Source organism: Coffea arabica, chromosome 3e (genome assembly GCF_036785885.1).
Source record: "Coffea arabica cultivar ET-39 chromosome 3e, Coffea Arabica ET-39 HiFi, whole genome shotgun sequence".
In the NCBI taxonomy this organism is placed as follows: Eukaryota; Viridiplantae; Streptophyta; class Magnoliopsida; order Gentianales; family Rubiaceae; genus Coffea; species Coffea arabica.
Genome location: NC_092315.1, coordinates 19,481,457 through 19,493,159, shown reverse-complemented (window position 1 = coordinate 19,493,159; position 11,703 = coordinate 19,481,457). Strand labels below are relative to the sequence as shown.

Here is an 11,703-nt window from a genome sequence, read left to right as displayed (position 1 = left end):
TGATTTATTTGATTTATTACAATCCCGTGAATAGCATTCCCAAAATACCCTGTTTAGTTGATCAATTAGGAACCAAATCGATTTTAGGCGATAATACCATGACGGAGGTCCTAAATTGGAACCGCAAATTAAGTTCACATATCAAATTGCTTAGAAATAAAAGTATGAACTAAATCACCATTAGTAAAAATGTTTAGGAAGTGTCATTTTCGCTAGAAACTTGAAAGGAGAAATACCTTTTCAAATTTTGGTCCTAGAGCTCCCCACGTGAGGCTGACCACCGAGGCACCGGCCCCTGTATTATTTACATTAATTTACTTCAAGCAGTCCTTTGCCTAGGAGTACTACTAACACATTTGCAATACTACATGAGAATATGGCATAGGCATACAGCTAAACTAAAATAAATCAATGCAGAATATCAAAAGCCAGTAAGTATTTCTTACATGAAGTTCATTAAATTCCTCCCAAAAAAAAAGTGGGGTTCTAGAGGAAATTTTATACACAATTTCCTGTATTACTTTTGTTTTTTCAATATATATATGCGTGTGTGCGTGTGAAAAACATACAAATGATACATTTTCGTATATCCATTTTGCACTTTAATTTTTTCGTATGTACTTTAATTAAGATTATATGTGTAAGCTGGTATATGAACTTGTGCTAAGAGTTTTTCGAGTACAAGCTGTGGCAAAAATTATTTATAATACCACATCAGGCAAGAAAATTACAGACAACATAAATGAGACTATGCTAGAAAGTTGATACCACTAACTTCAAGTTGCTAAAAGAATGTCAAGAGTACAAAATTTACCTGCATAATGATTGAATCCTAATTTATGCCCAAAAAGGAAGCAAATAATGAGAAGGGAATGCACAAAATGCAACTGAAAAAATTACATAAACAGAGGATCAATGGAAGTATTTTGATGCAGTGACTGGTGATGAAGTCCAGAATCATCAAGAAACATGCTCTCTCTCTTCTGCCTCTATACATCTCTTTTGTTGAGAAAGCAATTCCCCCACAAAAAAGTAGCAATAAGAAGTTTTGAATATGTCTTTTGTGTGTTTTCTGAGTGGTTAGAAATTGTGCTGCAAGAACAATTGTTCTTGAGGAGAAGCTGGACCAATCTCTTCTTCCAAACATCTTAAACCATCTCCAGGATTTGTGCCATTTCCCAAATTTCTGGATTCCAAGTTCTTCCCTTCAACATCTGCATCAGAGACCGAGGACTTTCTCCTCTGTGAAGATGTTACACTAGGAAAAGTTATCCATGAAGGAGCTCTGAATTCAAATCTTTGATCCTCTGTGTCTGCTACATCTGTTTCAGACGCTGAACGGTTTGAAGATCTTTGAGAGGATTTCTTGTGCATTCTGCTGCTTCCCAAGACTACCTCGGTAGGCAAGATGGGCTGCTCATTGCTTGGACTACCCATGAGGAGTGCAAGAGCGCGCTCCAGAGCAGTAGTCACCTTGTCCATTGATGGCCTTTCTTTGCCTCTCATTCTTACACATTTGCTTGCTATATTTGCAATCCTCCTTAGAGCTTCAAGATCAGATGGTTGTTTCAGAATTGGATCTAAGATTGCTTGTATATCTCCTGCCTTGATCAAAGGAACTGCCCATTCAACTACATTCCCTTCTTCATATTGCATATCTATTGCTTTTCGTCCACTGAGAATCTCCAGCAGCAAAACACCAAAGCTATAAACATCGGATTTGGTAGTGAGGTAGTGAAGTCTATAGTACTCGGGATCAAGATAGCCAAGAGTTCCTGCAGGTAGCTCAGCCAATGGTGAACTACTATTAGCAGGTCCTAGCAAAGACAGACCAAAATCAGCAACTCTGGCGTTGTGTTCTTCGTCTATAAGGATGTTTGAGGACTTTATGTCGCGGTGAATAACAGGAGGGCAAGCATAACCATGCAAGTATTCAATCCCCCGAGCAGCTTGAACAGCAATGGTAACTCTCCTTACCCAATCCAACTGCTCCTTCAACGCATTGTTCTTCCCATGGAGATGTTGATGTAGTGATCCATTAGCCATGAACTCATATACCAGAAGCCTTTCTCCACCTTCTTCACAATAACCGAGCAAATTGAGCAAATGAGCATGATTCAGTCTAGAAAGTAAGTCTAACTCAGTATGGAACTCTTTTGAATTCTTCTTCATGTCAGAAGACATAATAGCCCTCTTAACTGCAACAACTGTCCCATCCTTCAAGACCCCTTTGAAGACACACGAAAAGCTTCCCTTTCCAACCTGTGATTCTTCTTTGAAACCCCCAGTGGCTTTCTCAAGTTCCTCATAAGTAAACATTTTTGCTCTTCTTATCTTAAGTTCATCCAGGTCAGGCCTAACTTTACCATTCTCAGTGTGAAAAGAACCAGTTCCACTATTCCTCTTGGATTTGAAGCTTTTCCCTGGGCACCTACAGTTCCTTAACCTGTACCGAACATATAACATTGAAGTGAGGGAGACGACACTGACCAAGAAGACTGCAAAAGCAATCTCTGCAACTATGACTGGAAGCTGGAAGGACCAAAACTTCCCATGTTTCTTTCCTGAAGCAGCCTTTGAACAATTTGAGAAGCAGTCAGCGCTAATGCAGCTTGAGCAGTTGTATTCACACAATCTGTCAGACGTTGGAGAGCATTCCGCTTTTAGGTACATTTCAGCAGGGCAGCCGCCGCTGCAGGGGAAGCATATGCGAGAACCTGGAGACCTACAAGGTGCAGTTACATTATTAAATGCATAGAAACCAGGTTCACAAGGTCTAGATTTGCATAATCCAGGAGAGACAGCTACAGGCAGAGATGCTGGAAAACCGGCACCCCAGCAAACAGGTAAGAGAGAGGTCTCCACAAGAATCCCACAAGTGAAATAATCTCCAGCTGCAATCTCAAAAAGCTTGATACCACTAGGAGGTGGAGTGCTGGTCTCAACATGATAACCCCAACAAACCACCCCATGATCATAACTTTTAATTCCGCAAGCATGAAACCTTCCTCCAACCACAGAAAGCATTGGATCAGTCGGTGCCAAGTCAACATTTAGGTTTGCAGAATACTGGAGAGATATCTCTTTGTCAAAGTCTAAGCTTCTTCCCCAGCAAATAGCTCTAGAATTTATCCCCTCTAGGATCCCACACACATGAAAACCCCCGGCTGCAATCTTCTGCAACCTCAATTCTTTCGGAATCAGACTAATCACCCTGCTACTTGTCTCATCACCCCAGCAGAAAACACTCCTGTTTTGAGAAAACAATCCACAGTTAAACTCTGAACCAGCAGAGATTGACTGGATCTGCCCATCAAAAACATAATTCCTTGTCATGTTGTAACCCCAACAATCAACCAGTGAAGTGTTTCTCTGATTTCCCATCAAGGGTTTCCTCAAGCCACACAAATGATGATCTCCTGCACTTATCTCCAAGTACTCAGACCCCTTGACAATCGGCTGAGGCACTCCCATCTGAACAAAATTACTACTTCCCCAACAATACGGTTGGTTAGAGTCACTTAGAAGCCCACAAACAAATCCATTTCCTGCTGTTAGTCCTTGGAAAGGAAAATGAGGTGGAGTTCCATACATTATAGCATAGTTAGAGCCATAGCAAGTCACGAGATGTGAACCATCTGCCTTTAGGCCACAGAAAACAGGGCCAGATTCCCCATAAGAAATGGCAATGGAAGACATGGATCCCAAGCTCAAAACTTTCCCCCATGAATCCAAAAACACAGCCAAGAATATTACAACCTGTACAAAAGATTCAGCTTTCCAGATGTGAATCTTGGCAGACAAGAATACCAAATCCTTTAAAAAATGCCTCAAAATGTCCATTACCAAAAAGTTAAAACACAACCAGTTTAAAAGTAAAGTACAATTACCCCAAGGAAATAGTACAAAAGAGAAATCACGTTGCCTCTAATGTGCATCTTTTGACCAATTAGATTCTACTGTCAGAGTAAAAGGCATATACCAACATTGATCCATTCTACTCTGGAGCTCTTTTTCACTGTAAAAATACAACATTACTCAACCAAAGCAGGTAAATTTCCAACACCAAGAAAAAAATGCTGAAGAAGCAAATGTAAACAAAACCAGACATCCGAAACTTCTAAATCAGGCCAACATACCGAAACCATCCAAATACCCCTTCCTATAAAAACCAAAAATTTCTTTTTTTACCAAGAAATATGCTAAAGGTAAAAAATTCCTGCAGCTCTTAGTCACCAGGTCACTCTGCTGAATGAGAGCAGCTAGCCTTCTCAAAGCCAAGAAGCTGCCAATTGGGATTTCTGCATCCTTGGATAAAGAACACACTTTCTACCACATTTCCAACATCTTGAACACCCTGAAGCTTTTTTCTTCATGTTATTGCTCTCTACTTTCTTCTTGGCAGTTTAAGCTGCTCTAGAAGTGTTCAAGAAGGGAATTTTGGTATAGCTATAGCAGCCAAGGGTGAAGAGGTGGAGGAGAAGGATGATGATGATGATAGTGAAGGGTGTCTGAGTGCGTGACTGTGTGAGAGAGAAAGAGACACAGAGAAACAGAGAGAGGGGGAGAGCAGAGGGGGAAGCTAGAGGACATTGAATGCAATAAAACTGCAGCTTCTCCAAATGGTTAAGTGTAGTTGAAGGCATTAAATGAGGGAGTAAATGCAAAATTGAAATACTAAAAACTTTTTTTCCGGGGCTGGATTTCTGCACACTTGTCCCCTGTTTCCAAACGCCTGTTTTCATGCAATACTACTGGTACTAGTCTTACACAGTTCCACGCATGAAGAAAAGTCCAGCCATCTTACAGTTGACTGGTAGAGAACATTGAGCTTGAAATTCTTTGGAAAAGAGAAAAATTCTTGGATTGGCCATTTTTTCATAAATAAGTTTTTCAGATACAATAAAAACTTAAAAAATATCTCATCCATACAATATATTAAATATTTTTAAAAATTTTTTATATATACTGCTACAGTAAAATTTTTCAAAAACACTCCCAAAAACAGCTAATTCAAACGGAGCCGTGATTTTTAAGGATTAATCTTGTATACTCTGTTGATCTATATATTGGTCAGTATAAATATACACTACTTAATCGTAAATTGAATCTAAATTTTGATTTTTGCACATGTAACACACATTAATATATGTTAGTATAATTAGAAGATTTTGAATTCAAAATCTCTCATTTATTGAAAAAAATACCATTATTGTATATAATAACACAATATATAAGATGGAATGAGATCCTCTCCATTACTTTTCACTCCACTTATCTATTCATTTTTTATATTTATACAATTATATTTTTGACAATAATTTGATTGTGCCAATAATTTTATTTCTACAATTGGATCAACATACTCAAAAATCAAGCTTATCTGTGAATGTTTTGTCATTCAATTTGCACAAAATATTTTGATGGTGCAAAATGAGTTTAAATTATGATGAGAGTTGTAAAGTTTGATACGACAGTAAAATTTAATCAATTTAATTTTAATTTTTATATATACTTTTAATAATTGGAGAAATATAACATGGATGGTTGAGATTGACCCATAATTGGAGAAATATAATTTTCACCGCCATAATGGACTGTTAAAGGAAACTGGGAAAGAGGAACTTGCAACTATCAAAGAAGGTCAGTGGCTAAGATTGACCCAAATTTTAAAATTTTAAAATTTTAAAGTTGTACAATGTAAATACTACTTTTTGAAAATTATTCAAGTATCACATTCAGGACTCGCAAAATAGTGTCATAAAATTAATGGATTAACATTTTATCCATTGACAGTGTAGTGAATTTTTTATATTTGCAGTTTTGGATGTATGCCACATGTGCATAATTTGAAGTTCAAATTTGAATTCATGTTATGTGACATGATCTAAACCTATTAGCGTAAAAAAAAAAAAAATTCATACACTAACAGTGTATAAAAAAGTTATGATTAATTTTTCCTATACTGACAATATATATGTTGTTAGTATTGGATAAATAATAATTATGCAAAATTTGAATTTAAAATTCAATTTATGTGTCATGAATCCAATGATGATAATGTTATCTACTATTAGTGTATGTAAGATTTACTCAAAAAATTATCCAAAAATTATATGTTGTAAAATTTGAAGTTTATATATGTTTTCCATTTCTCTCAAATCTCAAATCTCCTATGGTCACTTGTATAAAGAAAAAGGGCAAAAAATTGGACATGCCCAAAATAAATAAAAAGAACCAGTAAAACTTTAGGGGGGAGGGAGGCACCGCTATTACTAGGAATGTTTTCTATACAACTTCTCTGGATGATGTTTCCTGATTACTTCTTCCTTCAATTTTCAATTTTTTTTTTTTTTTGAGTTTCCACAACCTAACTTTAACTAGGGAAAATGTTTAATATTTCCCCAATTTGGGCTCTTGTTTTCCCTGTTTGGCGTCTTTTCTTAATTTGGTTTAAGTCCATTGGTTACTCTAAGTTGTAACTGCTAACATCATCATTAAAACCTGTTTTGAATTGTTTGCCTGATGAAGAAATAATTCCCTCCGCAGTTGAGGCTGGATAAATTTCAATTTCTAATTAATTGCTGAAATTGAAATTTAACACCCACCTAGATTACTGCAAAAGATTCATTATCAAGTAAATCATATTGATGCTTAATTGGAAGATTAGATTTTCCATTACACTGTATTTATTGGACAGATATTGAAGAAAAAAGAAATATGGAAGACAATAGGGAAGGGTCAAGATGTTCCCAGCTTCTTAATATTCCAGATTTTAGAAGGAAAAAGCCCTGGTTATCAACGACTCGGGTGTTATCCCGACCCAATTCAGATACCTTTTTTTTTTTGTGGGTGTTGTGTGAGGGGAGGGGGGGGGGGGGGGGGAAGAGTGTTTGGGTATGGATTTTCAAACTCTAATCTTGCCTAAATTCAGACCCTAGGAAATAATTGTGAATCTAAATAGGATTTGGTTTGTATAATTCATATCTAAATCCTGACCCAAATCAAAATCATACCTAGATTTATATGTATATATGTGAAAAAAAATAGGAAAGGTTTAAATAGATGGATACTTAAATATAAATAAAAGAAGTCATAAGCTACTAGTTATTTGATAAACATGGGGGGTATGAGGGGAAGTTTTGCCTAGACATCTTGAGTTCAAATTATCCTTCCTCTTATCTGCTTATTAAATTTCACCTCTCTTTTATTAGATTTTTTAAAAAAAATGAAATAGCACATATAAGGGAAAAAGAGCTCTTGCATCGCAAGTCGCTATTTAGCCTCTCCTACGAGTTGTTCACCATCAATTGACGTGACATTTCATGCTTTCAGTTTATAATTATTGCATGCAACATTCTTCAATGTTGATTTTGTTATTTGAACATGGTAATTTAATTGTATTTGTATTATCTTTTGCATTTGATATATTATTGTTGTTGTTGAATCTAATTTGTAATTACATATTAAGAAATATTCATGGATTTCCATTAGGTATTCAGATTCATGAGGATCAGGATTTAGATTTTCTTTTTCAAATTCATGAGGTGTGAGTTTGAGTGTTGATAAATTTAGTAATTCTGAATCTAGATTAAGTGAACCTAATCAAAATCATACACATTGACATGCGCAGTTATAGATCTCATATATCAAAAGCCTCATAATCCTTTTTATTTTTGAAGCATAATGTGTACAACTTCAAATTTAAGTGTTTTCTTAACGTTGGTAGTAATGCATGTGTGCTAGACATAAAAAGTTACCGCGCAAATGAACAACTTTACTCAATGAGATCTCTTCCAGGTTTTCGTAGTAAGAGTTTCTTTTGCCTAAAGATTCATAGTTAAAGTTTTCTCTTCTCCCAAGGGGTTCCTAATAAGAGTTTTCTCCTAGAGATTCCTAATAAGTGTTTTCTCCTCTCATTGGGATTTTTTTGGATCTATCTTATCAGATCTCACATTAACATCTAAACTTAAATTAGTTCGTTAGCAAATTTGAAAGAAAAAAAAATGGCGCAGTTGAAAGCATTTAAATCTACTTATATCTGTGTATGATTGATATAATTTCTGCAGTTAATGCGATTTAATGAATGGTGATATTTTTATCAAAATGAAATGGTTACTTAACATCATGAAGCAATTTAATAGTTAGGTTGGTAAGGCATTCAAGATCCTGATAGGAACATTAGTCACGTGATAATGAGATTTCTAGTTTGAATTTTAAGCTGTTTTTTTCCTCTTCCCCTTCTTAAAGATTGAAATTTCCCTTGAAAAGAAATTAATTGTCTGCTAAAAATGAATCCGCAACTAAATGCACCATAAGAAATCAAACTTAATCGTGATTTTTTATGCCACTTTCTCATACATTTTTTTTGGGGGTGGGGGGGACGGGGGGGGGGGGGGGGGGGGAAGGGGTACGTTATATATATAGCAAAAGGCATAGGGTAAACCACAAGTGTAATTTTGGAGGGAGATAACTAAAAGATCATTAAAAATTTAAAATGGAAATTCCACACATTAGCAATAATTAACCATCCCAAATGGTATGCGAATATTTATAGGAGTATTTGTATATCTTTTTCTTCTACTTCAAAAACATGCACATTAGAAAAAATTTATTGGGAGAGATTATGAAGCTATCCTTCAAACCTACTAAATTCATATTCTTGAGTATTTCTTTAATCATCTAGATAAAGAAGTCCACAAGTACTCTCACTCCCTAAATTTAACTTGAAGGGGCAAGTATTTAATATAACAAGAAGTTCTTCAACAAGTTCACTTGGTACTTCACTAGCACCGTCGTCAACAGTGGTTCTCACAACATGTTGCTTTCTCGTAGCAGCCCCAAATGTCCATGTCCCTCCCTGCCCCCCTCCGGCTCCTTCTGTGATTGGATGATGAGTTTACCACCTTTAAGGAAAAATGATCTGAAAAATAAGTGAATTTTGCAAATCTATTTTAAAAAAAAATGTCTAGGAGGATAAAATGGTTTATTATGTAAAATATTTAACTATGTATATCCACTAGTAAAATCCAAATTTGTAGTGACTTCTACATGTATATTACTTTATCTTGTTTATATAACTTTTGCTCAGTTTCTTCCGATTGTAAAAAATGAACATTAAGTCTTCCAATTACAAATCAAACTTAGGGTTATTATCACTATACCTCCTTAATGTTCAATACCACTATCAATTTTTCCCTTAACATTATCTTTTAGTCACTTTACCCCCAAGACTAACGGTCAAACTTAATGGAGTTTGTTAATTAAAGTAAGGGTTAATCACATTTTATCCTCTTAAAGAATACCCCATTTCTCAGTTTACCCCCTAACCTTTAATTTTGCTCACTTAACCCCCTTTAGGACAAAATTGCCCTTGCATTATTTTGACTTTTCATTTACCTTGTTTTCCTTTCTTTTATTTCTTTTTCTCTTTCTTTTTTATTTAATTCTCCCTCTTTCCCACAAAAATTTTCACCTTAATAATTGAAATTAAAAAAGAGAAAGTGCGGAGATCTATCTTCTCCTTAAATGATTAAAAAAATATTCAAATCACTTTCCTAAAATACAATTTTTTTAGCCTTTCAATTCTTTTAATTTTGGGTTTTCCTCTTTCCTTTCTAGTTTCTCATTTTATTCCCAAGAAAATATACTAAGATGAAATTGTGACCTGATTAATAATCATCAATTGAAATTTGTGACACGTCGCATCATACAAAAAATCAAAATTAGTTTTTGATGCCTTTTAAACCTTCACCCAGAAATATGTAATTAAAAACTCAAAACAAAAATTTTCCTTGAAATGGAATTTCTATTGGGAAGGATGAAAGAGAAAAGAAAGAGAAAAAGAAATAAAAGAAAGGAAAACAATTTCATCTTATGATGTTTTCTTGAGAATAAAATGAGAAACTAGAAAGGAAAGAGAAAAATCCAAAATTAAAAGAATTGAAAGGCTAAAAAAATTTTATTTTAGGAAAGTGATTTGAATATTTTTTTAATCATTTAAGGAGAAGATAGATCTCTGCAATTTCTCTTTTTTAATTTCAATCATTAAGGTGAAGATTTTTGTGGGAAAGAGGAAGAATTAAATAAAGAAGAAAGAGAAAAAAAATAAATGAAAGGAAAACAAGGTAAATGAAAAGTCAAAATAATGCAAGGGTAATTTTTTCCTAAAGGGGGTTAAGTGAGCAAAATTAAAGGTTAGGGGGTAAACTGAGAAATTGGGTATTCTTTAAGGGGATAAAATGTGATTAACCCTTAAAATAAAAAAATAAGTTTAACCCATCAAGTTACTATCACTTTACCCCCATAAACTATACTCTCATTATCAATTTACCCCATAGAGTTATTTTTTAGGCAATTTATCTACCATTAAACCAATTTAGCAAGTTAAAAAACTTTAGAAGAAAGTACTCTCCTTTTTGTATAATAAAAATAATAAAATATTTAGAGTGACTCTTCTCCTCTTTAGTATCAAGAAAAAAAGTCAAAGTATTAATCTCTTTCTTCTTGGCAATCTTATTAATATTAAAAAAAAATAGAAAGATCGGGAGGGGAAGAGAGAGGGGGAGATAGAGATAGAGAGAGAGAGAGAGAGAGCTCAATTCTTTTTTTAAAAAAGTACAAATAAAAAAGAATTAAATATTTTTATTATTTACCACCATATTTCAATCCTAATTCCAACAATCTTAAATTAATACGATAATGTTAAACTTTTTTTTATTTTTTTCTTTACAAAATCTAATTTTCTGTCTCCTTCTTTCCTATTTCTTTTTCTTTTCCTAGTATTAATAAGTGTAAAAAAAGAAATTTGAGAAAACTCTTTTAATTTTATATTTTTGGATCTCTTAAAGTGAAAAAAAAGAAGAATAATCATTCCAACTTTTTTAATTTTAATTATATATATAAGGGTAAATATATTTAAAAAAAATTTATCATACTAGTTAAATTAATGATGAAGTAAAATGCTTAGAAAATAAAGTTAGGAATTAAAGTGATTATATCACTATAATTTAAAAGAATAAAGTAGTAATAACAATGTAGTAATGCTATAGAATAAAAGGGTATTTTTGTCCAAAATTTCTTAACATGTTGAGTTGAATTACTTATAAGAGTGAAGTGACTAAAAGATAACGTTAGAGGGTAAACTGATAGTAGTGATATAGTTGAAGGGGATAAAGTGATAATAACCCTCAAACTTATTCTCAAGTTGTGCACTCAAATTATGTCTTAGCATGAGAAAGGCGTAAGATGTTGGGAATTACGTTGGGAAGATGACAATAAATGGAATTTGGAACCATAATAGTTTACAAGTTTGTGAGAGGTTAAATTGCTTAATTTTAAACTTGAGGGCCTAAAAGGCTTTACTGAAAATTCGAGGGACTATTTTAGCCATTCTTCCCACTTCCCACTTTGGTAACAGTTTTAATAGAAAACCAGAATGTCCATATTCCAGGCTTTTCTTTTGTCTGTTTTTAATTCCAAAATAAAAGAACGTAAAACATCACTTGCCAATGCGAAATTTGTTAAGATAAAATTTTCTTTGTAAATTTCCAAGGTTTATGGTTAATCTTGCATGTATTGTTGCGCTTCTTTTCATTAAGATATAGTATGAAATAAAACATATATCTGCTATTAAAAAAAACACAGAACAAAGTTAGTCATCTAATAATGTGGACTATAAATGGCTCTAGCCCATCATCTAAA

At 33.9% G+C, this 11,703-nt stretch overlaps 1 protein-coding gene across 1 annotated transcript; it reads right to left on the bottom strand.

Annotated features, from left to right (window-relative positions):
• Positions 1-670: 670 nt before the first annotated feature.
• Positions 671-4,598, bottom strand: LOC113736621 (serine/threonine-protein kinase-like protein ACR4). The gene is made up of 3 exons (XM_072083303.1): positions 4,140-4,598; positions 3,891-4,018; positions 671-3,759 (listed from the first exon to the last, which is right to left on the bottom strand). The coding sequence occupies exons 2-3, from the start codon at positions 3,936-3,938 to the stop codon at positions 1,081-1,083; spliced, it is 2,727 nt and encodes a 908-aa protein (XP_071939404.1). The 5' UTR covers positions 3,939-4,018; positions 4,140-4,598; the 3' UTR covers positions 671-1,080.
• Positions 4,599-11,703: the final 7,105 nt, after the last annotated feature.

What these genes read in the sequence shown, in the direction of transcription:
- LOC113736621 (XM_072083303.1), bottom strand. Translation starts at nt 3,938, where the DNA reads ATGCACATTAGAGGCAACGTGATTTCTCTTTTGTACTATTTCCTTGGG. An exon ending in TTTTGTACTATTTCCTTGGG is followed by an intron (nt 3,760 to 3,890) that starts GTAATTGTACTT and finishes TCTTTTGTACAG; the next exon opens with GTTGTAATATTCTTGGCTGT.